This window comes from Ovis aries, chromosome 11 (genome assembly GCF_016772045.2).
Source record: "Ovis aries strain OAR_USU_Benz2616 breed Rambouillet chromosome 11, ARS-UI_Ramb_v3.0, whole genome shotgun sequence".
NCBI classification, from domain to species: Eukaryota; Metazoa; Chordata; class Mammalia; order Artiodactyla; family Bovidae; genus Ovis; species Ovis aries.
Window position 1 is genome coordinate 42,124,098 of NC_056064.1, and position 27,016 is coordinate 42,151,113.

The 27,016-nt window shown below is 53.6% G+C and overlaps 3 protein-coding genes across 14 annotated transcripts in view; 1 reads left to right on the top strand and 2 right to left on the bottom strand.

The window, feature by feature from the left end:
• Positions 1-2,530, bottom strand: part of STAT5B (signal transducer and activator of transcription 5B) — a 76,013-nt gene extending 73,483 nt beyond the window's left edge. Inside the window, exon 1 of the mRNA XM_060395634.1 lies at positions 1,720-2,530. The gene's annotated coding sequence lies outside the window, so the exon portion shown is untranslated. The remainder of the gene's footprint in view (positions 1-1,719) is intronic.
• Positions 1,784-22,175, top strand: STAT5A (signal transducer and activator of transcription 5A; the record flags this gene model as incomplete). The annotated part of the gene is given in 27 exon segments (NM_001009402.2): positions 1,784-1,843; positions 2,183-2,312; positions 2,679-2,816; positions 3,148-3,288; positions 3,291-3,293; positions 3,296-3,304; positions 4,393-4,422; positions 4,425-4,482; positions 7,494-7,668; positions 13,193-13,323; positions 13,554-13,651; positions 13,653-13,680; positions 13,683-13,705; positions 14,175-14,330; positions 14,733-14,912; positions 16,370-16,457; positions 16,565-16,687; positions 17,237-17,329; positions 17,768-17,974; positions 18,686-18,780; positions 18,866-18,996; positions 19,423-19,578; positions 20,354-20,405; positions 20,690-20,797; positions 21,823-21,910; positions 21,913-21,941; positions 21,943-22,175. Coding segments are annotated over 25 exon segments (2,373 nt in total). The 3' UTR covers positions 21,986-22,175.
• Positions 22,176-24,523: 2,348 nt separating this feature from the next.
• The window catches only part of STAT3 (signal transducer and activator of transcription 3), a 75,063-nt gene continuing 72,570 nt past the window's right edge, over positions 24,524-27,016 (bottom strand). For 8 of the 12 annotated variants that reach the window (XM_060395625.1, XM_015098788.4, XM_015098787.4 and 5 more), the window contains one exon: positions 24,524-26,511. In XM_060395625.1, the coding sequence (XP_060251608.1) occupies positions 26,456-26,511 (56 nt within the window). In that variant the 3' untranslated portion in view covers positions 24,524-26,455. The remainder of the gene's footprint in view (positions 26,512-27,016) is intronic. The other 4 variants (XM_015098790.4, XM_015098789.4, XM_060395626.1 and 1 more) reach the window with 1 other exon arrangement.

Sequence of the window (27,016 nt, forward strand, 5' to 3'; positions counted from 1 at the left end):
GCCTTCTAGATGTGGCTCAGAAGACTTGGAAGCCCAAGGGATCTGCTCCCACTGACTGACCTGCTCACAGTGAGAGGCTAGAGGGCACAGGTGCCACCTCAGACCCACCCACTGTGGGATGACAGGTTTGAATCTGCCACCAACAGCCCTCATGACACTGACCAAGCCACTTCCCCTCTCCAGCCTCTGTTTCCCCATTTGTAAAATCATCATTACGGTTGTTTCCAGCTCTGACACTTGGTGATCACTCCAGGTGACGCCTTAGCTGTGTGTCGGACCCTCCCCTGCCAACTCCTTTGCACAGAGTAGGGGAAGGCGAGAGAGAGAGGCATTGTGTTTCCTCCCCCCTAGAGCAAGGTTTGCCCCCTCCCTCGAACCCCTTCACAGTTTTCGATTCCTTTCCTTGTGATCCTGCCAACACAGACTGTGACCACACGTGGAAGTGGGTCGGGGGGAGGTGATCCAGCTTCGGCAGCTTTAAACTTCGGTTTTTCGGTTTTTTTTTTTTCTGAAATAAAAGAATGAAAGTGGGGAAGTAATGAGTGGTAAGAAGATGGGGTGGGGGTGGTGTGGGAGGGAATGGAGAGAAAAGGGCAAATCCAAGAAGGAATTGGGGAGGGAGGGAGAGGAGAATGATTGCCCCCAGGATAGCAGGTCTTGGCCCAGCCAGCTGTGAGTGGGCAGCAGAAGGGCCCCTCCCTTAGTGCTGCCAATACCAGCTGCCAGGCAGAGGGGAGGCCCCAGAGGAGACGGAAGCTGGGGAAAGGGAATGGAAGATTTCCAGGGTAGCCTTGCCCAACTCCCCCGGGGGGCTCTTGTGGAGGGGGCTGTGACCCAGGCCAGGCTAGGAGAAGGTGCTGCCTGTTCCGGCAAGGCCTGTAGGCAGTGGTGACCTTGTGAGCATTCGCGTCACCTCTCTCTGGACTTTCTGAAGATAGGACCAGCCTCAGATGTGATCGGGCTGGGGGCGAACGGAGAGGTAGGATCCTGTATGGACCATGGTTTGTGGACTTGGCCCTGTGCCCACTGTGGGACCCTAGGCAAGGCCCCCTCACCCCTCTGGACTCCATTTCTCATCTGCAAAATTTCCAGGGCTTGAAACATTTTACTGCCAGGGTTCTTTCCTGTTTCTGCTGCATAGGGGAGTGCACAGAAAAGTCGTGGAAGGAGGGGCAGGGCAGGGGGGCCTCTAGGTGAGCTGGCAATCTCTGGAATCCCCAGCCCTTCCCCTCAATACGGCTTTGCCTCTGAGATCACAAAAGCTGTGTCCCCAACCCACACGCGCACGCACACACACACACATACACACATTAGACTTCTTAAATCTAGAGGCTCAGAAGATGACAAACGCCCGCATCTCCAGCTGCTCCAACTCTTTCCTCCTCCCTTTTGACAGATGAGAAAACTGAGGCCCCGCGCTGGGGTTTCCAGAGCCCGGGATTTCCCAGCCCTCCCACTCCCAGCCTCCAGCCACTCCCGCCCCTCTTGCCCAGCACGGTCTGCGGCAGCTCCGCGGGGTCGCCGGCGAGGGCCGGCTGGGACTCCCGGGGGACCCCGCCGTCGGAGCAGCCCCCGGCGCTCGGCGCCGCCCCGCCTCGCCGCCGTGCACTCGCCGGGGAGCCAGCCACCGAGGGCGGAGGCGGGGAGAGAGCGACCGAGCCTGGGAGGGGTGCTGGCAAGAGCTCGCGCGCTGTGTATGGTCTGTCAGAGGCAGCTGACCTTTGAGGAGGAAATCGCTGCTCTCGGCTCCTTCCTGTAGTAACAGCCGCCGCCGCCGCCGCCGCCAGGAGCCCCGGCCGGGAGCGAGCGCCGGCCCCGTCGCCGGACCGCCCGGCACGACCAGGTGGGTGGCCCCGGCAGCGCGTCCCCGGCGACGCCGCCCGGAGGGGGCACCCCGCTGCCGCTGCTGCTGCTGCTGCTGCCGCTGCCCGGGTCCTCGCCCCGCAGGCCCCGGAGCCCGACAGCCCGAGGGGCGCCGGGGACGGTCCCCGGGACCCAGAGGGAGTTTCGGCGACGCGTGGACGAGGGACGCGGGACGCGGATGGAGGGAGGAGGCCGAGGGTGGGCGCCGTCCTCACCCTCGGTGGGCAGGGGGCGCTGTCGGACTGGACAGTGGGAGACGTCGGGGCACCGCGAGGTGCGGGGGGCGCAGCCCGAGAGAGGGAGTGTCTTGTCTCCCCAGCCCTCCCTCCTGAACACCCCAGCCACGTGCCAGCGGTTGCCGAGCCGTCCAGGGGAAACCTTCGGTGCCCTAGCTTTGGGCTGGAATATCCCCGCGTTCCCAGAAACGGAGACTCGGAGTTCGAAGCAGGGTAGGGGGTGTTTGCAGTCCTCCCCAGAGGGCCCGAGGGCCTCCGCCATCAAGCTTCTCTTTCAGTTTCTAGCTGTTCCCCCCACCCCCACCCCGGGAAGCCCCGGTGGGGCGAGGGGAGAGGAAGAGGGGGAGGGCACCTGACTTTCGGGAGCCCCTCCCCAAGCCTCAGCGGGTTCCTCGCTGGAGGGAAGGACGGCCTTCCCCTCCTCACCGTCTTTCTTCCCGCACAGGAAAGCGTGTCTGTAGGAGGGGAGGGGCCTGGCCTGACCGCGGTCCAGGGATGGGTGGGCATGGCAGGGCTGGGGGCAGGCCCAGTCCACGCCTGTGCCGAGAAGGCACCTCCTCAGCTCTCTGCTCGCCCTAGGTGAACGGACATGGCGGGCTGGATCCAGGCCCAGCAGCTGCAGGGAGATGCCCTGCGCCAGATGCAGGTGCTATACGGGCAGCACTTCCCCATCGAGGTCCGGCATTACTTGGCGCAGTGGATTGAGAGCCAGCCGTGGTAGGTGCCGCTGCCTGGCGCCTTGCTCTGCGGGTCCCTAACCATCCAGGCCCCTTGGCCTTTACGTCTCCTCTTGGTGGTTTGGGGAGATTCTGATCCTGGCTGTCCCTCCCTGTGTGGAAGGGGTGGTGTCCCAGGGAAAGGGGAACAGGGAAATGGGAGTCTGGGGGGGGGGGGCGGAAAGGGGATGTTTCTAGACTCTGATGCCTGTGGAGCTGCAGGGAGCAAGTCTTGTGGGCAGGAGCCTGGGATTTTCCCGTCCTTCCTGGTACCTGACCTCCTCATATGAGGAGGCACCATAGCAGATTTCTCTTTCCTGACTTGCGCTAAGGGATGCCATCGACCTGGACAATCCCCAGGACCGGGCCCAGGCCACCCAGCTCCTGGAGGGCCTGGTGCAGGAGTTGCAAAAGAAGGCAGAGCACCAAGTCGGGGAAGACGGGTTCCTACTGAAGATCAAGCTGGGGCACTACGCCACGCAGCTCCAGGTGGGCGTGAGCTGCAAGCCATCTGCAGGGAAACAGTGTCCGCCTTCTCTTTCCAGCACCAGAACCCCTGGGTTTTTTCCTGGTTTGGCCACTGACTCACTGTATGACCCTGAGCTTATCTGTGCTTCAATTTCCCCCACCCCCTCTTTCTAAATCAGACCTGTCAGATTCCCTTAGCCCTATGACAAAGTAAGAGATGGGGCATGTTTGTCCCCAAGAGAAGGGGGATGGGTGAAAGCACTTTCTGGGTAGATCAGGCAGAAGGGATGGAAGTAGCCTGAGTCAAAATTCTGTTGTGAGAGAAAGGAACACCGACAGATTCTAGAAAGGAGGGGGTAGGGCAACCAGACATCCCTCTTAGGGCAAGTGCGTGCGAGAGGAGCAGCGTTGTCCTGGAGCCTTGAATTAAGGGTTTAATGTAAGGTGAGGGTGTGGGAGGAAGAAGTATAGGGGAAAGAGGAAATTTTTGTGGAAATAGGAAAGGGATGTGGATGGTAATCATAGATGAGCGTTTATTGGAACTCACTTGAATTTTTAGAGAGCCTTCTTGAATACAAGCAGTAGGGTGCCAAGGAAATAAAAAGTCCATCCCAAAGAGGGCAGGAAACAGGAGAAACCTGGGGTGTGGGGGGTGTGGGAAGGGAAGTAAAATAGGAACCCAGGGCCAGGAGTATAATGGAAAGTACCTTGACCTTGGCATTAGATGCCCCGAGTCTTGAGTCATCTGCTCACTCACTTGTTTGCCCTTGGACAAGTACTCAATCTCTCTGAATATCAGTATTCTCATCTGTGAAATGAGGATAATGGTTTATGCTTATGTCATAGGGTTTCTATGATGCACAAGTCAAAGGTGATGGCAGATTGGAAATACTTTGTAACCTGTGGCTTTCTAACGCACTGAGAACCAAATGTGAAGATCTGGGAGGGAAAATCAAGTCAAAGAGAGATAGAGGTTCTGGTGGCAGTTCCTGAGGCTTCCGAGTGGAAGCTGAGACATAGGCTGGAGGAGAGGAAGGAGTGGGTGGCACTGCAGTGGGCATGGTGGGAGCAGAGGGTGGCCATTGGCAGCCGCTGTTGGATTCTTTCAGAACACGTACGACCGCTGCCCCATGGAGCTGGTGCGCTGCATTCGCCACATTCTGTACAATGAGCAGAGGCTGGTCCGAGAAGCCACCAATGTGAGTGCCCTGTGGGTTTGGGGAAAGATTTTGAGAAGTCCTCCCACCTGCTCTCCTCTCCAGACACAGCTCTGTTTTATAAATACTGGCAAGAGAGAGCACCAAAGAAATAACCTACACGGGCAAGTGTGAGAGGCCGTATTACATGCAGGTGTAAATTGACACCCCCTCCCACACACAAAGCTCCCGCTCCCTCGCTCTACTATTTACTAGCTGTGTGACTTGAGCAAGTTACCTCACCTCTCTGAGCCTCCGGTTTTTTCCTATTATAAATGAGGGTAGTCATAGTATCTACCCTATAGGGCTATTTTGAGGATTAAATGAGATACCATGTGGGCAAAGGATGTGTGCTGTGTGTTTAATCGCTCAGTCGTGTCTGACTCTTGCAGCCCTGTGGACTGTAGCCTGCCAAGCTCCTCTGTCTATGGAATTTTCCAGGCAAGAATACTGGAGCGGGTTGCCATTTTCTACTCCAGGGGATCTTCCCGACTCAGAGATCAAACCCACATCTCTTGTGTCCCCTGCCTTGGCAGGTGGATTCTTACCACTGCGCCACCTGGGAAGCCCAGAGCAAAGAACAGACATATACAAATGAAGAGGAGGAAGCCCTAAACACACATACACATCTGGAAACTCAATCTATGTCAGAGGTGGCATTACAAATCACTAGGGGAAAGATTTGCCATTGAATAAATGAGGCCAGGGGCAAAAGAAGAAATAGCCTCTGGTGGGGTCTATGAGGAAAAATGGAGGTCTGTGTCCAAAGAATTAACCTGGGCAAGCTCAGAGAAGCAAGGCCTAGGGAGGCAGAGCAGGGACCTGTTCCCTAGGTTCTGAAATCATAAAGGTCTCGGACATATGCTTGGACAGTGATGCAAATGGTACATTATCCGCAGTAAAGCAAAATGAATTTCATTAAATGATATCCCTTAGGTAATGGCCACAGAGTAGTGGCCTGAAGTGAAGTCATAGTTATTATTTACTTGCGGTGGACACTGATATCAAGAATTTGAGAGGTCATTCAGTAAACATTTATCGAGGTCCTGCTGTGCGTCTGACACTGGACTAGGGTGGGAGAAACAGATAGAGTCCTGGCCTCCACCTAAAAGGAATTCAGCCTGTGATAGACTCTTTAGGACTCTGCTGCTAAGTCAGCCTGTATGGAAAAAGGACCCAACTTAGATTGGGGCAGGCTGGCCAGTAGTGGGAAGGGTGTCCAGAGGAAAAAGATGCCTGACTATAATGAGGAAAGAGGGAGGAAGAAGGTGGAATGAGTTTTCTAGTGAAAAGTAGCAGCAGTAGGATTTCCCTGGGCGTCCAGTGGTTAAGGCTTTACCCTCCACTGCAGGAGGCATGGGTTTGATCCCTGGTTGGGGAATTAAGATACCACATACCACAAGGTGCAGCCAAAAATAGAAATAAAGAAAATGCAAAATAAATAAATAGCAACAGTATATATGAGGGCAGGAAGGCACAAGCCATCTTATGACATTTGAAGAATTTTAAGCGTTTAGTGCTACTGGGGAGAAGGGAGCCAACTGGGCAGAAGCCAGGTCACAAAGGGTCAACTGGTACAGTTCTTGACTTGGTGCAATTTGAGAGCTATCTGTAAACATAGGAATGAGTCCAGTTCCAGTTAAGAAATACCTGCCTACAAGGCAGGTGCTGTTATGGTTGGGGGAAGAATAGTCCTCCAGTCATCAAGCTGTTCTTGGACACCTCTGATGTTCTGGGCCTTGAGGATTTTGTTGTGCACCAAGCGGGCAAAGTCTTGGTCCTTAGGGAGCTCACTTTCTAGTGCAGAGAGGCAGACAAGAAAGAACATGCAGGAACATGACACGTTCAGTAGGGCAGTCCTATTTTAATGTAACTCTTCAGAAGAGGTCACTCTGAAAAGGTGCCAATGGAAGTGCCAACCTCAGGAAGATTTAGTGCCAGAATGTTCCAGGGTAATGGAACAAAACATGCAAAGGGCCTGAGGCAGGAACTCCCTGGTATCCAAGGAACAGAAAGTGGCCAGTGTGGTTGGGCAACAATGGAGCTGGGGGTGGGGTAGGCAGAGGCTCCTGGCTAGGGCCGTGGAGGCTGTGAAGGGAGTTTGGGTTTTATTCTGAGAGCAGTTTACTGGAGAGGCCCTAAAGATTTGGTTGAGGACTGCCCTGGGAGTCCAGTGCTTAAGAATCTACCTGCCCATGGTGGGGACATGGGTTCGATTCCTGGTACAGGAAGATTCCACATGCCATGGCGCACCTAAGCCCATGGGACACAACTACTGAGCTCTAGAGCTTGTGCTCTGCAACAAGAGAAGCCACTGCAATGAGAAGCCCTTGCACCACAATAGAGAGTAGCCCATGAGCAGTAACAGACCCAGCACAGCCAAAAATAAATAAGTGAGTAAAATTTTAAAAAAAGAACACTTGGTTGAAGGAATAGATCCAACCAGGTTAGCTGAATGGCTGGATCCACAAAGCCTTTGTTGATGCCTCCTTGTACCTTCACTTGAGGGTCTTCAGGACTCCACCCATGAGCGGGTCACACTCTTCCCTCAGTCCTGAGGTCTTAGTGAGGACACAGATGATGTGTGTTCACGTGGCTTTGTTCCCCATCATGTCCCCAGCATCTAACATCATGGCATGGGATCAGTGAATGACTCTGAAATGAGGGGCCATCATCCTTAGTAGGAAAACTCAGGTAACTCCTGGGATGGGTTGGGTTCTAGTCTCTCCAGAGAGAACTCAAATGGACCTTGTGTGGGGTACTCAGATGGAGGTCAGAACTGCAACAGAAGTTTCTACCAGAGTCTGCCAGGTCACCTGTTTCACCTCCTTTACCCCCTCCACCCCTATTTTGGCAAATGACTCTTCTTCTGACTCAAAGTACCCTTCCTTCTTATTCTAGATTTGGTGTCTGGGGTCTGTAGTATTGGTGGTGTTCCCCAAGGCCTGAGGTTTTTCTCCCATCCTCACTACCCTGCTCACTGCTGCCTGCCCCCTCCCCTGATATGTCTCCAGGGTAATTCTTCTGCTGGGATCCTGGTTGATGCCATGTCCCAGAAACACCTTCAGATCAACCAGACATTTGAGGAGCTGCGACTGGTCACACAGGACACAGAGAATGAGCTGAAGAAGCTGCAGCAGACTCAAGAGTATTTCATCATCCAGTATCAGGAGAGCCTGAGGATCCAGGGTGAGCCTGGTGTGGGAGGGCAGTGCATGTCTGGAGGACCAGAGTGAGACCACTTTGTGAACTCCTACAGGGTTGGGGCTAGGTCCATGTCTGTCTCCCCAGAGCCTTACCCAAAGCTTGGTCCAAGTAACAGCTCCAGTGATGGAGCCCCTGCTGTGGGCCAGGCTCCAGGCTAAACCCTTATTCAATACAACCTTTACTCAATACGACTGTGTTATTCAATACAACTTTTACCATAGCCCTAAGAATTAAGTGGGTTTTCCCTGGTGGCTCAGATGGTAAAGAATCTGCCTGCAATGCAGGAGACCCAGGTTCGGTTCCTGGGTCGGGAAAATTCCCTGGAGAAGGGAATGGCTTCCCACTCCAGTATTCTTTATTCCTGTTTTGCAAATAATAAAACTGATGTTCAAAGAGAACATGCAGTTTGGTCTGGGCTTCTTGTAAGTTGCAGAACTGGATATTAACTAGAGATATTCATAAAATCCCTATATTTTATTAACCAGTATTCTGTATCTCAGTGAACGAATGAATGAATGTGGACAGAGTGTTCCCCAATCAGAGGGAAAACCTAGGTTGGGAGTCCCCTGGTTGAACCAGGCTGGGGAGAGGTGGAACTCCGGAATGCCCCTTCTTGAGCTTCACTAATAGGAGGTAAAGATGGGAGGAGGACGCGACAGTGGAAAACTCTGCTGTCTCTGAGGTCTATAATTTTCCAGTAGCTGCCATGATTAGGGTGTGGGGAAAAAAAATTAACCCAGAAGGAATTAACCCCACTAAGTGTCCTTACGGTACCCTTTGAGGAGCCTTGAAACATGACTCATCTTCCTCCACTTCAAATTGACCCCAGAGCTGTATCACCCCCATCTAAGTGAGAACAGGAAGCCACCTTCTCCTTGTTCTTATTTTTCTGACTTCTTAAGGTAGAACCTTAGGTCATTGATTTTAGACCCTTCTTTTTCCTAATGTATATATTCAGAGCTATTGATTTCCCTCTCATTAATGCTTTAGCTGCATCTCATCTTGGCTATGCTGTATACCATTATCATTCAATTTGAAATATTTTCTAATTTCTCTTCTATTTATTTCACCCATACACTACTCAGACGTATATTGTTTAATTTCCAAATATTTGAGTTTTTTCTAGGTGTCATGTCATTATTGATTTCATTTCATGGCTGAGTTCTATTGTTGTCAGAGAGCTTATGCGTATGATCTCCTCTCTTAAGTTTATAAAGACTTGCTCTGTGCCCCAGCATGTGCTCTATCTTGATGAATGTATTTTGTGGTCTTGAAAAGAATGTATGTTCTGAAGTTGTTTCATTTAAAGGTAGCAATAATAAATTCAATAATGTTAACGTATTTAACATAGTATATAATGTTAACATAATGAAGTAAAAAAACAAACCGAGAAACCGATAACATCTATGTTTTCCAAACATACTTTAGTGAGTAGAGTGGCATTGTTTTTTACATTTTTACAAATCTCTTTAATGTTAGGCTTAGTCGGAGATAGCTGGATCTGGCTTTCAAGCTGTTGTAATAGCACATATCTTATAGCCTCTAGAAAACTCTGCTGTATACTTATAAGTGAATAAAAGAAAAAAAGGCAAATAAAGTCTTATGATTTTATGAAAATAGTTCTGGCCTTGTGGACCTCCTATAAGGGTTCTAGGAAACACTCGGGGGTCCCTGGTTCATACTTTGAGAACCACTGATATATATCTTTATTGATTTATTTTTGCCTAATTGCTCCTATAGATAGAGAGGTATCAAGATCTACTGTGTTGTGTAATTCTCCGATTACTTATGTAAATATTCCTTAAGTAAATATTTTATGTTTTTTGAAGCTTTATTATTTGAAGCATATATATTTATGCCATGCTTAGTCGCTCAGTGGATTCCCTGGGTCGGGAAGATATCCTGGAGAAGGAAATGGCAACCCACTCCAGTATTCTTGCCTGGAGAATCCCACGGATGGAGCAGCCTGGTAGGCTACAGTCCATGGGGTGGCAAAGAGTTGGACACGACTGAGCAAATTCGCTCACTTTCACTTTTAGCCTCCCAGTCATATCCAATTCTTTGTGACCTCATGGACTGTAGTCCACCAGGCTCCTCTGTCCATGGGGATTTTCCAGGCAAGAATACTGGAGTAGATTGCTATGCCCTCCTCCAGGGGATCTTCCCAGATCCTGGACCAGATCAGATCAAACCCAGGTCTCCCAGATTGCAGGCAGATTCTTTACTGTCTGAGCCACCAGGGAAGCATATATATTTATAGTTATTTATGCTATGCTGTGCTAAGTCGCTTCAGTCGTGTCCGACTCTGTGCGACCCCAGAGACGGCAGCCCACTAGGCTCCTCTGTCCCTGGGATTCTCCAGACGAGAATACTGGAGTGGGTTGCCACTTCCTTCTCCAGTGCATGAAAGTGAAAAGTGAAAGTGAAGTCGCTCAGTCATGCCCGACTCTTAGCAGCCCCATGGACTGCAGCCTACCAGGCTCCTCCGTCCATGGGATTTTCCAGGCAAGAATACTGGAGTGGGGTGCCATTGCCTTATCCGCTAGTTATTTATAATTACTTATAATTAGCATGTCTTCTGGTTGATTGACCCCTTAATAATTATGGAATACCTTTCCTGATCTCTAGTAACACTCTTTGTCTGGGATCTATCAGATATTACTATAACACCTCCAGCCTTTTTATTCTATATTAACACAATGTATTTTTATTCATGCTTTTTATTTTTTATTTTTAAATTAATTAATTTATTTTAATTGGAGGCTAATTACTTTACAATATTGTAGTGGTTTTTGCCATACATTGACATGAATCAGCCATGGGTGTACACGTGTTCCCCGTCCTGAACCCCCCTCCCACCTCTTTCCCCATCCCACCTCCTTCCCCATCCCATCCCTCAGGGTCATCCCAGTGCACCAGCCCTGAGCACCGTCTCATGCATTGAACCTGGACTGGTGATCTGTTTCACATATGATAATATAGATGTTTCAATGCTATTCTCTCAAATCATCCCACCCTTGCCTTCTCCCACAGAGTCCAAAAGACTGTTCTATACATCTGTGTCTCTTTTGCTGTCTCACATATAAGGTCATCGTTACCATCTTTCTAAATTCGTTAGTATACTATATTGGTGGTTTTCTTTCTGACTTACTTCACTCTGCATAATAGGCTCCAGTTTCATCCACCTTATTAGAACTGATTCAAATGCATTCTTTTTAATAGCTGAGTAATATTCCATTGTGTATATGTAAACCACAGCTTTCTTATCCATTTGTTTGCCGATGGACATCTAGGTTGCTTCCATGTCCTGGATATTGTAAATAGTGCTACGACGAACACTGGGGTACACATGTCTCTTTCAATTCTGGTTTCCTCGGTGTGTATGCCCAGCAGTGGGATTGCTGGGTCATATGGCAGTTCTATTTCCAGTTTTTTATTCATGCTTTAAAAAATTCGAAATGTACACAGCACATAGCTGAGTCTTTTTGTATTTATTCTGAAGATCTCTGCTTTTAATTGAGGTGTTCAGTTATTAATATTTAATGTAATGTTAAATACCCATCTATTGAGGTCCACATTTTAATATTTATTTTGTTTTGTCCCTTTTTGGGTTTTGTTCCTCTGTTGTTCCTTTTAATTGTTTAAACTTTTAAAGATGCTGTTTTAATTTAACCATTAAGCTTTCCTCCTACCCTACCCTATGGGTGTTTTCTGTATCTTGAGATTAGCCCATTGCCTGAGTCGTAGCAGGCATTGAATAAAAGTTGGGGGGATGATTCGAGAAGGTCTTCATTACATCTGAATCCATCCCAGATTGACGTGAAAGAAAGGATAGCCCTTTTCCAAGATTAGGGAACAGGAGATTTCAGGCTCTTATTTCTACCCAAGGCCATTGACTGGCTGACGGAATGGATGATCCTATTCTTGGGTTTTCTGTTTCCTACTTGGGAGGTTGGGTTTGTCCCCATCCTGCAATGTCAGTTCAGTCTCGTTTATCGAGTGCACACATCAGAAACACAGATGACTGATCTGTTTGTGTGAGGGCAGTCTCAGCTCCCTCCAGTGGAGCAGACAATTGCCTCACGTCTCCTGGCGTCCTTCCCAGAAGCTTCTGCAATTTGCCAGGAGAGACTTAAGTGGGTCACTTGCATAAGGAAGCCAGGTCCCAGTGTTGGTATTATCACTGTCTCCCTGTGGGTGGCAGGATTCCGAGTGGCTGTCCAGATTGTTCTGCTCTGTTCCTTGCCCGCTCAGTGCCCTGCAGTCAGAATGGAGCCATATTTCTAAGTTCTCTTGAATGGAGTTGCTTTAGTCTGTCCCAGCCTTGTGTGTCCATAGGACAGGGTCTCGGCCTTGTGACATGGCCCACAGAGGCCTGCCAGGAGTTTGACCAAGACTTGTGAGTGATGCTCATGTCTTCTAGACTCAGCCCCAGTGAGGCCCCCGAGATGTTCAGAAAGGCCATTGGCGACGGTCGGATGCCAGCACTGGGGACAGTGGTTACCTGTGGAGGGAGGGATGGGGTTACCAGCAGGGGAGGGGTACAGGTGCTTCACCGTGGAAGTGCTTGATTTCTTAAGCGGCTTCTTGATACACAGGTGTTCCTTGTATCATCCTCTCTACTTCCTGTGTCTTAAGTATTTCATCACAGGTTGTTTGCAGAAGGAGTCAGTGAGGCCTGGTTACATAGTCTGCCATTGATGAGCTGCCTGAGAGCCGGTGTGGAGAGAAACTGCCTCGCTCTCCTGAGAGACTCTCACTGCTTTCGTGTTCCCAGTGGCCCCAACTCTCTGTGTCTCTCTTCTGGTTGGTCAGCTGAGCTCACAGTGACCAACCTGGATAAGCATGTTAGGGACCTTCACCCCCTGAAGAAACCCCCCTTCCCTGAGGAGAGGCTGCTGAGCCTGGGAGACAGAACAGAGCCCTGTCAGAGCCTGACGAGGCTGTGCCCAGGAGGTTGGGGCTGAGAGCTGCTCCGTCTGCCTTTCATCCCCTCATGTAACCCATTAACCATGACTGACTTCCCTCTGGGGCCAGTGGTGCCAGGCAGCTTCCTGAGCATTTCTGTCTCATCACTTATTTAACCTCCCAGCAGCCGCTGAGGCAGATGTCTCTTGATGCTCCCCTTTCACAGATGGGAAAACTGAGGCATAGGAGAGTGGGGTGCCTTGCCCAAGTTCACCCACCTGGTGAGGGGTGGGGTTCACTTCAGACCAGACATGGTGGCTCCAAGCCAAACCGCACATGGGGTGAGGCGGGCTAAGTAGGGGCTTGGCCAGGGCAGGCTCCTCCTCAGCTGTCCCCAGGCTTCCATCTCCCCACTCCCCGAGGGGAGCTCAGAGTCGGGGCACAGGGACCAGAGCCTTCTCATCTCTGGGCCCCGTTGCTGTGGAACCTGACCGGCTGCTGGTCAGACACGTCCCCTCGAGGGTCTTGCCTCCAGAACAGATGGGCTCCTGGCTGGACCGGGGAGGTCATGGTCATGGTGTCCTGTCCCCTCCTCCAGCTCAGTTTGCCCAGCTGGCCCAGCTGAACCCCCAGGAGCGACTGAGCCGGGAGACGGCCCTCCAGCAGAAGCAGGTGTCCCTGGAGGCCTGGCTGCAGCGCGAGGCCCAGACGCTGCAGCAGTACCGCGTGGTGAGTGGGCTCAGCGTCCCTCCCCTCCCCGGGGGCGGTGACGCCCCGAGCTGTCCTGGGGACCCTGAGGGAGGCAGAGAGCCAGGAGGAGAACAGGACCCAGTGGGGCAGGAGGCCCGGGCCTTCTTCCTCATGGGACCTGAGGGGCAGAGTCAGTCTAGGAGGAGGAGGCCCTGCAGGGCTGTTCTGAGAGCCCAGAAGGGCCTGCTGAGCCACCGCCTGACCCTCAGGAGCTGGCTGAGAAGCACCAGAAGACCCTGCAGCTGCTGCGGAAGCAGCAGACCATCATCCTGGATGACGAGCTGATCCAGTGGAAGCGGCGGCAGCAGCTGGCGGGGAATGGAGGCCCCCCCGAGGGCAGCCTGGATGTGCTACAGTCCTGGTACCAGGGGTGGGGGGCAGGGAGGGGCAGGCAGCAGGGGCTCAGGGTGGTGCTGCCAGCTGCTGTTTGTGCCCACGTCTGCATGAGCAGCTGGCTCCCTCTGTCTGGGCACGGGTCTTATCCCACCAGTGGTCTGGTTTGATGCTGACGCTGGTGTCCTTTCCTGTGCCTACTCCCCTTGGAGGGGCATCCCTGGCTTGGATGCTGGGATGGGGCCAGGTGGCAGAGTGACACTCAGGCTGGTTGGACCCCAGTCAGCGTCGCTCCTCCTGGGTGTTTCTCTGGGTTTCTGGAAGGCAGGGCATCTCTGCTGTGCCCAGGGAACAGGCGAGGTGGCTTGGGTGCCAGGCCTTCCTGAGGATGGAGCTGGGTGTGGGCCTGGTCTCCGCCTGGGCGCCTGCCAGCTTCTGGCCTGGAGGACGGGGGTGAAGCCAGTGTCCTTCCCTTGGGCCCCGGGGCTCGCGTTCAGGTGTGAGAAGTTGGCGGAGATCATCTGGCAGAACCGGCAGCAGATCCGCAGAGCCGAGCACCTCTGCCAGCAGCTGCCCATCCCCGGCCCCGTGGAGGAGATGCTGGCTGAGGTCAACGCCACCATCACGGACATCATCTCAGCCCTGGTGACCAGGTGACTCCTGGCCACGCCCCGCTCCCATCTGGTTGCTCTGGGTGGCGGGGGGGCAGCAGGGTTTTTGCAGATGGGGAGCTCTGGCTTAAATCCTTCAGTTTCTGCCTCACACCCTCATCCCATCCCTCTGCATCCATTGTTGCTGTGGCTTCTTGCTGTTGACCTCGCCCAGTATGTCTTGTGGACACTACACAGGTGTTTGTCTCCTGCAACTCATTTCAGCTGCTGAGTTCCTTTCATTGCCTCCCTTCCTGCCAGCTCCCCTGACTCACTGTGGCCCCCAGGGAGGGTGGACTGTGCCCCAAGCCCTCCCTTCACCTGCTCAGCCTGGTGCAAGGCAGCCTCCCCAAGTGGAAGGTGGGGCCAGAGTCCTGTCCCCTGAAGTCTCTCCTGTCCCCGCAGCACATTCATCATCGAGAAGCAGCCCCCTCAGGTCCTGAAGACCCAGACCAAGTTCGCGGCCACCGTGCGCCTGCTGGTGGGCGGGAAGCTGAACGTGCACATGAACCCGCCCCAGGTGAAGGCCACCATCATCAGCGAGCAGCAGGCCAAGTCCCTGCTCAAGAACGAGAACACCCGCAAGTACGTTGCCCGCTCCTTCATCTGCTCTGTAGCTGGCGTCCCAGGTGACGAGGACACACAGGGCCTCCCACTCTTTGTCTTGCATTGCGAGGTGGTCCCATGTCTCTCCAGCTCACTCTGTCTGTCTGGGGGTCCTCCTCGCCCACAGAGTAAATCAACAAGGATTTCACTATTAGGGTGTCCCAGGACCTGTGCTGAGTGCTGGCACACTGCTGTGATCCACACTGACAGGCTCCATCACGGCCCAACCTTTAGGCTAGCAGACAGCAGACATGAGAATTGATTACTTGCTGGCACATGACAAGAGAGATGACTGGGGCACCATGAAAGTGGGTCATGGAGGGGGCGGGACAGAATGACAGCTAGTTTCAAGGCTGCAGGATGACTAGGAGGAGATGATGAACGGGCGTGGAAAGGGCAGACGTTTGGGCAGAGAGAACATGGGCCCGTCTCAAGGAGGAGCAGACAATGGGCGTGGTGGATGGAGAACCCAGGGGTGAGGTCCTGGGATTAGGCCAGGCCACCCGTGAAGGGCGTGGGAATGAATGAAGGAGGGCGGGAATGAGTGAGGGGAGAGACTGGGTCCTGAGTCCTGAGGCCCACTGTGTGCTCTGGGGCTGGGATGACGAAGATGACGAAGAGTTCTCACTCTCTTAGAGCCTGCCTTTGGGCTGGGAACAAGACAGTCATATACTCTTAAAAATCAGGCAGCGTCAAAAGTCAATAGAGTCTAGACAGAAAATTAAAACCAAGCAATATCAAAGCGCCTGGATAGATGTCGCAACAGCACATGGATGGCCAAGGAGGGCCTTTCTGAGGATCTATTTGAGTGGAGACCTGAATGAGAAAGTCAAGAATGCAACAGGGGGACTTGCCTGGTGGTCCACTGGTTAAGACTCCACCTTCCAATGCAGGGGGTATGGGTTAGATCCCCGGTTGGGGAACTAAGGTCCTGTATGCCTCGGGGTACAGCCAGAACTTTTTAAAAAATTTAAAAAATAATAAAGTGTAAAATGCATTACTTAAAAAAAAAAGTAACAGGAAGGTAAGTACAGGAGTCCCCAGGCAGCACTGAACTTGCGTGTTCAGCAAACATACAAGATACTGTGGGCTTGCTTGTTCTGAATGAGGGGAGAGGAGCCCACTGAGGCCAGGGCAGAGGTTGATGGCAGGGATCTTGTTAGGGTGAGGTCATGATTTTTATGTCAAGTGGGCGAAAAGCTGCCAAAGGCCCCCATGTCAATCTTGACGCCCAAGGAATTTTAACGTTGGCCCCACCCTTGGGGCTTTGCTCGGATGCTCTCAGGTTGATGAGAAAAGTCAGCCCAGAGGAACGCTCCTAGGGGAGGGGGCAGGGGCTGCTGTGGGGCCTTCAGGAGAAGCTGGGGCCCAGGGTGCATACAGGACAGTGCTCCGGGCCAGGGCCCAGTGGAGATGGGCTCCCCTCTGCTTGGCAGTGAGTGCAGCGGGGAGATCCTGAACAACTGCTGTGTGATGGAGTACCACCAGGCCACAGGCACCCTCAGCGCCCACTTCAGGAACATGGTGAGGACAGGGCCCGGCCCGAGGTGGGAGGTCTGCCCGGAGCTGAGTCCTGGGTCTTTGTAACCTGCTGCGTTCTCCTCGTCCCCTTCTAATCTCCCGCCCGGCAGTCCCTCAAGAGGATCAAGCGAGCTGACCGGCGAGGCGCAGAGTCTGTGACAGAAGAGAAGTTCACGGTCCTGTTTGAGTCTCAATTCAGTGTTGGCAGCAATGAGCTTGTGTTCCAGGTGAAGGTGAGGCCTGGCTCCCCTGTCCCCTGCAGGCCACCCAGCTGACTTGGGAAAGCCAGAGACTGGAATCCTTGCATACGCTCAGTCCAGTTACCCCATGATGCTCTCAGAAAACCTAATTTCACTCTGCTGGTGCTTATTTGCTAGATTGTAATCTGGCACCTGGGCTTCCCTGGTGGCTCAGATGGTAAAGAATCCGCCTGCAATGTGGGAGACCTGGGTTCGATCCCTAGGTTGGGAAGATCCCCTGTGGGTTAACCCACTCCAGTATTCTTACCTGGAGAATCACCATGGACAGAGGAGCCTGGTGGGCTAGAGTTCATGGGGTCCCAAAGAGTAGGACACATCAGAGTGACTGGGCACAGCACAGCAATCTGGCACCGACCCACAGGATTGAGGCAGTGGCCAAAAAGAAATGGGCTGTGTTTTTGGTTTAGTTCTGCTTTGGTTTTGCTGGAAGGGGCTTGAGGAATGGAGGTCGGGTGCCTCCCCCAAGTGGAGGGCAAGACCAGGGTCATAGGCCCTCATCTGTCATTCCCTGGATTCCCGTAGACCCTGTCCCTTCCCGTGGTTGTCATCGTTCACGGCAGCCAGGACCACAATGCTACCGCCACTGTGCTATGGGACAATGCCTTTGCTGAGCCGGTGAGTCCCTGCAGGACCTCCACTTCAGCCCCCAGCCCCTCAGAGGTTCCCAGAGTCAGCCCCAACCCCAGGGCTCCTGCTGAGTGGTCTTCTCCCACCCTTGGGCCAAACCAGTGGTCAGGGGGCAGCTGGTGTGAGCACCCTGCCCTCAGCACAAGCTCAGCTCTGTCTGGGCTCCGGGTCACGGGACTCGGGTCTCCTAGGTCTGTGAGCTTGGTGCTTGGAATCTGGTCCCTGATCTCTGCTCCCAGAGATCTGGGTCTCTACCCCTATATACCCGTCCCTCTGCCCCTGCTCCCCCTTTCTTTCCATTGTGCTTTTGTTTCCTTTCCTGGATCTTTCTCACTCCCCTCTGCCTCTTGATATCTGTGTGTGTATGTGCGTGTGTAAATATCTCCTACTCCCTCTATCTTTTCCCTTTTCTTCTCTCCCCCTCAGGGCAGGGTGCCGTTTGCGGTGCCTGACAAAGTCCTGTGGCCGCAGCTGTGCGAGGCGCTCAACATGAAATTCAAGGCCGAGGTGCAGAGCAACCGGGGCCTGACCAAGGAGAACCTGTTGTTTCTGGCGCAGAAGCTGTTCAACAACAGCAGCAGCCACCTCGAGGACTACAACGGCATGTCTGTGTCCTGGTCCCAGTTCAACCGGGTGAGGGACGCGTTGCCTGCTGCCTGCCTGGGACTACCTCCACCCCTCCCTAACCTCACAGACAGGCACCTGGTCCGTGGCCCCCCTCCACCCACAGACCCTTCTCCTACAACCAGGAGAGATGGGGGCTGGTACCCCAAGGAGTGCAGACAGCCATGAGACCCGAGGCAGGACTTTGGAAAGAACCCGGAGCTGGAAGTTAGGGTCCGTGGGCTCTGGTCCTCAACATGTTAACTCATTTGCCAGGCCCCTTCCCTTCGCTGCATCGCACTGTTCCCATCTGTAGAATGAAGGGGTTGGGCAGGAATGACATTGGAGGTCTCATCCAGCTTGGACAATTCCTTGCACCTTTGACCCCCTCCATGGGATTGTCCCAGATCCCTGTGTCTGAGAGGATGGGCTTCCCAGGTAGCACTGGTGGTAAAGAACCCGCCTGCCAATGTGGGAGACAAACGAGACGTGGGTTCGATCCCTGGGTCGGGAAGATGCCCTGGAGGAGGGCATGGCAACCCACTCCACTCTTCTTGCCTGGAAAATCCCACGGACAGGAGGCTGGTGGGCTACAGTCCATAGGGTCACAAAGAGCTGGACACAATTGAGGCGACTTGGCACACAGGCACTGGGTGAGGACATGGGGGCACCAAGTGTTCCCTGGACCACCTGTGATGACGGGACACAAGCCCTAACCCGGGCTTTCCTGGGCACTCTCAGGAGAACTTGCCCGGCTGGAACTACACCTTCTGGCAGTGGTTCGACGGGGTCATGGAGGTGCTGAAGAAACATCACAAGCCCCACTGGAATGACGGGTGAGGCACGGAGAGTGGGAGGTCAGGGGCTCAGGGGACAGTGGCTGGTGGCCCAGCAGTGACTCTGTGTGCTCCGTGCACCCAGGGCCATCCTAGGTTTTGTGAACAAGCAACAGGCCCATGACCTGCTCATCAACAAGCCCGACGGTACCTTCTTGTTGCGCTTTAGCGACTCAGAAATTGGGGGCATCACCATTGCCTGGAAGTTTGACTCTCGTGAGTTCCTTGCATTGCCCACACTCCCGCCCCAGTGGCTTTCTTTCTCATTTCCTCATTCCCATTCTCCATCAGGCCTGTATTCTCAGAAGGGGTCAGCTGGGAAAGATGGGAACTGAGCTTTGAGGGTGGGTGGAGTGTTGCTCAAAAACCCAGTCCCTTTCTATTGTTTTCCTCTTGGGAGAACCTAACATCACCACCCCCAACAGCCTCCAGAACTGCTGAGCGAGTCCTTCTTTGTCCTGACCCAGACTTGTTGGTATCTGCTCGCCCGTGGTCACTTCCTTGCCCTGTGCCGAGAAAAGGGGTGGGGTTGCAGTGCAGGCTTTTACCTGGATGTCTCTACAAGCCTGGCCCCCAGCCCTACAGCTCCAATCCTCCTCCTGAGGGCGGTGGGTTGTGAAAATAAGCTTGGCCTTTTCACAGCTGACCGTAACCTGTGGAATCTGAAGCCATTCACCACACGGGATTTCTCCATCCGATCCCTGGCCGACCGGTTGGGGGACCTGAACTATCTCATCTACGTGTTTCCCGACCGGCCCAAGGATGAGGTCTTCTCCAAGTACTACACTCCTGTGCTTGGTGCGTCTATCCAACACACCTCCCAACACACTCCCGGGGCTAAGCAGTGGGTACACCCCAGAAAGAGCCCAGGGGCCATTTCCCCTGTGAGTGTTGGTCCGAGGGATGGCACAAGGCACGCGGCGGGGATTTCAGGGCTCACCACTGAAGAGGCTTGTTGATGAGCAGGTCATGGGCCTGTTGCTTGGAAAGCAGAAACCCCGACCTAGCTTTCTTCCCTGCAAAGCAAAACACTGAGTGGACTCCCTTCTGTGCCCTTGGAGGAGGAGGCGGCTGCAGTGTAGGGGGAGGAGCAGGATCACGCAGACCCACAGATAATGCAGGGCTCCCATTTTAATCAACTGCCCTCACCCCTCTCCACCCTCAAATCTGCCCTCACAGTTGAGGGTAGGGAGCAAAATGGACAGGTTTTTTTCTCTTCAACCTGGCCCCACTCCATTGGTTGGGTTTGTTCCTCGGTGTGGACTCTGTTTCCTTGGCAGGGGTGGGGACAGGGAGAGAGGAAGCCAAGGGCCAGCAGAGGAAGCGGGAGATGGAATGAGACTGAAATCAGGGGTCTGGGGGGGGTCACCTGGTGACTATCAGCAGGTGTTTAATGGGAGTCCGTGGGAAATCTTATCCCTGATGAGCCCCATGGCATTGTGGGGAGTGGGGAGGCGGGGCCGACTGCATAGGGGGGTGTCTACTCCCCTGGGAGCTCCCAGTGACTTTGGTTCTCATCACCATCGCCCCCGGCCCCGCCCCCACCCCGCCCCCCCCCCCCGACCCCCGGCAGCCAAAGCAGTGGACGGATACGTGAAGCCGCAGATCAAACAAGTGGTCCCTGAGTAAGTGTCCGGGTCCAGCTCTGGTCTCCTGCGGCCTCTTTTCTCCCCGAGCCTCCACCAGGCTTTCCTCACCCCCCACCGCCTCCCCTCCTGTTCCCTCCCCCATCCCACCTGGCCCAGCCCTGGGGAGGGGAACTGGGCGTGGTCACAAGGGGCGGGTACCCAGGGCCCCGCCCCTGCACTCGGAGCCCTAGGCTCAGTGGGCCCGTTGTCCTTCCACACCTGAGAAAGACACGAAGGTGCCCCCGAGCCCCTCCCCGCTGAGGCTCCGCTTCCTCCCACAGGTTTGTGAGCGCCTCTGCAGACTCTGCTGGAAGCAGCGCCACCTACATGGACCAGGCTCCCTCCCCAGCCGTGTGCCCCCAGCCTCACTATAACATGTACCCACAGAAGTAGGTTGTGTTCTCATGCAGCTCCGGGGGGAGGAATTGGGCACCCGGCCTCAGGCTGGGTGCCCAGAGGGCTAATGGGCAAGGACACCAGAGCTCCTCTCCGTCTGAGACCACCCAGGCCAGGTGGGCTTGGGCATATGCCCAGGTGCAGGGTGGATGAGATCAGCCAACCAGGAGCATAGAGCGTTGTGAGACTACATGTAGCAGGGCCCTTGCTCTGGTGCTGACTAGCTGTGTGACCTTGGGAAAATGATTGAGCCTCTCTGATGCTCAGTTTCCTTATCTGTAAAATGGAGGCAAGAATACCTACCATATGGGCCTGGGGTCAGGCTCAAGCAAGAGACTGCAGGTAACGCATTTAGCACAGGTGAGGGTGTTGTCAGGGTTTGATACAGAGTATCTCTGGGTGGTTGGTGGTTCTTAGGAGTCGTGTGGGAACAAGACATATGGCTCCTCTCTGAAGTTTCCAGAGAAGGGGATTCATTCTCTTTTGAGCCGGGGGTAGCTTGCTGCCATGGGATGACCACAGGCTTGGGAGTCACAAAAACTGGAATTCCAGTCCTTATTTCACCTGCCTTCCAGGTGGCTCTGAACAAGCTTCCTAACATGGTCAAGGCTCAGTTTCTTCCTCTATAAAGTGGAGTAAATACCCACCTTACCAGTGGCTGTGGGGATTGTCATAACGTGGTTGAAAGGCCCAGGTCTTCATAGGTGCTCAGTGTCTGGTGCCTGAGACCTCACGGGCGGAGCTCCTTCACCCAACCACCTTGTTTTACAGAGGAGGGCAGGGACAGGGGAAATGAATTCCCTGAGATCACTCGATGAGCTTGTGAGAGATGAGACTAGAACCGGGGTGTCTTCCAACAAACCAGTGACTGACTGATTCAGCTTGGCGGTGCGGGCGTCTAGCCAGAGCAGGTCCTGTTCCCATGAGACTGAATGGGGATCAGGCTGGGCGCTGTCCCCCAGGAGCCTGAGGCTCTGCAGCAGGCCAGCTCCCTCTGATACCCCTCTTCCCCTCCCAGCCCTGACCCGGTGCTCGACCAGGATGGAGAATTTGACCTGGACGAGACCATGGATGTGGCCCGGCACGTGGAAGAACTCCTCCGCCGCCCAATGGACAGTCTGGACCCCTCTCTCCCCCCGCCCGCTGGTCTCTTTACTCCTGCCAGAGGCTCGCTCTCCTGAATGTTTGTTCGAACACTGCACTCCTCTGTGGGAACAATCCCCAGTGTGCAGGGTCCTATTCATTGTGATTTTGTGTTTGTATCTCTGTGCATACTGATGCCTTTGCAGGCAGCCCACGTACACGTGTAGACGTGCACGCGCATTTGTGTACGAGGTGTGCCCACTTCGCCTCCGCAGTCCTAGGTGTGCGGCCGCCTTGTTCTTCTGCAGATGAAGGTATTCCGAGAGCTCACTGGGCCTGTCTGTGTGGGAGAGACCAAGCCGCCTCTGTGGTCGCAGGTACGCCAGGCAGGCAGACCTATTCCTGCCAGAGCCTTAGTCTGCTCAGCAGCTGTTTGAATGGAATTATTCGCGAAGGGAAAGGAGACAGGTAATTTCTCTAAGCTCAAGTTTTATTCCTGAGTTAGCAGCTTCGCCTCTCAATTGTGTGCGTGGATCTGCTCTGGTACAGTGTTGGTCTTTTGATTCTTCCCCTCAGGAGGGAGATGATGAGTGATATTTTATACCTTATCTTATGAATAGGGACTCCAGAGTTTTTGTGAACTGAGAGCTTATCTAGGCTGTGGTTATGTCCCTAAACACCGCAGAAAGGGGTCTTTTGCCTCGGGCCTGCAGTTCCCTGGCCTCTTGGTCCCCAGCCAGGGGGCTCCGGCTTCATGTCTATAATGCTGCTGCCCACATTCGTGCTCTTCATTTCCCTGACCCCAATCCCATTTCCTCCATCTGGCCCCAGCCTTCTTTCCTTGCCTCTCTGTCTCCAACCTTGCTCACTATGGAAGAAGTTGGGGGAGGGGGAGAGAGGTCCAGGGCTTGCAGGGTTGATCCCCTGTCCTGGAAAAAACCTGCAGCAAGGGGCAGCACCAGCGACTTGCTGTGCGCCTGTGGAGTCTGGAGGAGAGAGGGGTAAAAGCGGATGGCGGTCCACTCTGCTGGGAGGGGGAACTTGGAATAGGGCTTCTTTGCAGTTGCATAACTGACTGTGGTCTGAGAAGGCCCCTCCCTCTGAAGCTGCCGCCCACAGGCAGCCCCAGGGCAGCTGACAGCCAGAGTCCTGGAAGGGGTCCCAAGTTGAAACATCTCTCAAGGAAGGTGGAGACAAGAAGCAGGATTCTTTTGTACTTTGTACATAGGCTACACATTTGTGTAAACAGTTTTTGAATAAAATATTTTTTTTCGTAAATTTGCTGGTAAGGCTCCTGGGTCATGGGGACAGCTGGAGTCCTCTCGCTCCTTTCCTTCTGCATAGCTGGCGCTGTAACTTGTAGCCTAAAGCTACAGGCCTGCTCCCTTTTCTGTGGTTTTTAAGGGCGCCACACTCCACCCCCCTTCCCAGCCCCAATACTTGCAGTGTCTCTCAGGAGACTAAAGAACTTGAGGTGTTGGGGAAAGCCAGGACAGCAATTACTGGGAGCGGGAGCAGGGGAGAACTCTGGTCCCCGCCTGCTGCCCTTATCAGCCGCTGCTATAAGCAGTCTGGAGGGTGGCAGCTGAAGGCCGGGGCCCACCATTCTCAACCCGGCCTGCCGGCAACCCCGCTGGATGGACAATGGAGAGCGGGGAGCGCTGCAGGAGCGTCCCCGCAGTCCCTCCTCCCCGGGTCCCTTCCCAGAGACCAGCAGGTGGCACCATTCCCCTGCCACTGCTTTTTCAAGCGGTTGATTTGAGGCTGGGACGGTCTCCCCATTTGGTTCCATTGGCACTGAGAGTCCAGGGACTGTCGCCAGGGCCTGGCGGCGGGGGAGCAAGGGCCTACGACAAGGTTTCTACGGGACTTAAAGCAAGGGAAGAGGGGCTCGCAGCCCACCCGGAGAGGCGCAGGAGCCTGGTGCGGGGCTGGCGGGGGTGGGCGGGAGGGGAGGCAGCCGACCGCATCTAATCTGCAGCCGCATCTCTACCGGGGGAGGCGGCGCGTATCTCCCGCACCCGCTCGTCTCCATGGTGCTCGGCGCCGGGGGCGGGGGAGCCAGGCCAGTGGCCGCCTCCGTCTGTGAGTTATCACCGCCCACGGCCCGGGGCCCATAGCCAAGGCCCGTTGAGTGTTGACGATCGTCCCCATGGAGCGAACTGAAGAGAAAGTGATAATGGAACCAACTGTGGAAGAAGAGGCCTAGGGGGTGGGAGTGTCTGCCCCCCAACCCCCTGAGGTGGCTTATCTGACCCCAGACAGGACACCACGGCTTGTGAAGGCCCCGGAAGGGAGGGAGGGCGTGCGCGGAGAGGAGGGAGGTAGGAAGGGGGAGACAGGAGGCCTCACTCTGCAGCCTTTGTGCACCAGGAGTAGGACCCCTGGCTCCCCCAGGTACCCCTGAGCTAGAGGCTGTAGCTAATTTAAGATGGGGTGCGGGGGAGATGCTCCGTGCTCCAGAGGTGGGCCCCATCAGCTCCAGCATGAGAAGTTAAGACCACCAGCTCAGGAATGGGGTAGCCACCATCTTGCAAGACCCATGCTCAGCCTATGAGGCCCCTCAGAACTGAAGCAGGGGAAGAGGGGCTCCCCTCCCCACCCAGCCCCCAGCCAGACACAGAACTGCCATGCTATGGGAGGGTTGCTATATAACTTTTATTTCTGAAAGTTAAAGTAGATACAGCAATATACAAAAAAAAAAAAAAAAAACCCCACAACATAATAATATAAATTTTTACACTATTAAGTAAGTATACATTGGAATTTGAATGCAGTGGCTAGGAGAGCATCTCACAAACCACCCTGTGGGTAGGTTAGGCATCCTTGGGAATCCCTTGGCTGGACAGGGGGCTGGCAGAGAGAATGCAGGCAGGTCTTGGAGGATGGGGTTCTTTAAGGGAGGGTCTCAGCTCCTCTCAGGGCTTTTGCTAATATCAAGGTTAAAACCAGATACTCACATGACCTAAGAGCCACGGATTTTACGATTTCTGCTCCAGCAAAGCCAGGGTTCTTGCCCCAGGTCCCTCATGTTAAGTTTATTTCCATCTAGAGAGTTGGAGGAGAATCTCTCTGCATTACCTGTCAATCCCTGTTTGTCTTGGAGAGAAGGTCTTATCCCCTTCAAAAATTGGCGAATTTGGGTGTAACGCACAGCATCCCTAGAAACTCTGGTCAACTGAGACAAGGTGGCTGTAGCCGACCCAATCTAGCCGTGCTTCTTGGTCTGAGAGGCCCTGTATCAGAGACCATCCCACATGCTACCTGTGTTCTGAGATGCACAGTACATGCAGTTGCTCTGCCTAATTGCGGGGCCCCTACGGGGAGGAGACAGTCACCAGTGCTGGGGGAGGTGGGACTGTACATTCCCTCACACAACTGACGGACCCCGAGCTTATCACTAAGCCTTTGCCCCTGGCTTGACAGACTGAAGAAGCGACTACAGGTGCAGCAGGAAATCTCCAAGAAACTGGGATAAGAACCATATTCCCTGAGCTCAACTAGACCCTTGCCTGGGGGTCTGTACTCTGACTCACGTTCAACCTGTAAGTGTCTCCCTCTTATCCGGAAAGGTCCCAAGACCAGGTGCGTAAAGCAAACAGGATAAGGGATCTTTAGACACTGGAAGGAGCCACCCAGTAGAGGGGCTCAGGTCAATGGGAAAAGGAAGAATTGTCCCGTTCCTTCTAAGACACCCCCCACACACCTGGCAACAGGAGAAGCCCAGGGAGAAAGAGAGATCAGGTTGTATGTGCCCCTCTGCCCAGCCTTACCTACAAACAGGCCAACATGCTAAAGGGGAAAATAAAAACTTTATTTAAAAAAAAAAGTCTAAAATATTTAGGGTCTCCTTCAACCTTCCTATTTCAAACCAAAGGCATCTTCAGAAGATATCTTTTAAGGGTTGGATCTAAAATTCATGTCAGGGATTATATAAATTATCGGCCTGAAGAAAGCTGAATATCTGAAGCACCAAGGAGGAAATTAACTTTCTTAAATACAGAGGAAGCTATGCCAAAACAGTCAGTGTCTTTTGCCCTTAAAAAAAAATTACTTAAGATTAAAAAGAAACCTAGGGGCTTTGAAAGTCCTAGCATCTATCTGGACGTTAGCAAGGTTGAAAGTGTGGTGCCGGGAGGATGCAGCGACAGGCAGCCCGTGGCATCAGCTTATAGAATAGGCAGAAGGATGCAGCTGGCACCAGGAGGCACTTGACTCACAACGACAACAAGCTGCTGAGAGGGGGCCGGGGGCGGGGGAGGAGGACAAAAAAAGATGTTTCCTCTTTCTCCCTCTCACCGCCCCTTCCACATCCCCTGATCACAGTCAAGGAGTGCGTATTCTTATTTGCATGTAGATAAAAGGATATCACCCACATTCATTCATTTCTCTATTTTTAAAAAGTGCCCAGATTGCTGACAGATAGCTAAAGTGAGAGATGAAAAAAAAAAAAAAATCTGGAACCGCAAAGCTGGGAGCTGAGTTGATCTGGGCTTGGGCTGTGTAAGGGCTGGTGGGACATGGGTTGGCGCATCCGTCATCTCTCTGCAGCCTCCGTCCTCGGCTCCTCACATGGGGGAGGTAGCGCACTCCGAGGTCAGCTCCATGTCGAACGTGAGGGACTCTGGCAGAGGGGGACATACACGGGGAGAGCCGGTTCAATCGCCTGGGCCCCACAGCAGGCAGGGCACACAGCCCTAGCTTTCTGGGGCATGGGGCTCAGACCACCACTGCCGTCCAGTCTCCTGCCCCTGCCCCTCAGTCATCCAAGAAGGGGCAGAGAATCCACATTCTCTCTCCTTCCTACGGGGTCTTGCCTTCTGAAAGGGCACCCACCCCTCTCGGCTGTCGCAGAGCTCCAGACTCAGTTCCCTGTGCCCATACAGCAGTTGCCCCCTTGCTATCTACTTTACACGTGGTAAAGGATGTATGGCAATGCCACTCTCTCAGTTCATCCCACTCTCCCCTTCCCCCGCTGTGTCCAAAGTCTGTTCTGTATGTCTGCCCTGCAAATAGGTTCATCAGTACTGTTTTTCTAGATTCCATGTATATGAAATTATATTCATGTTAATATACAAAACTTGTTTTTCTCTGACTTTCTTCATTCTGTATAACAGGCTCTAGATTTA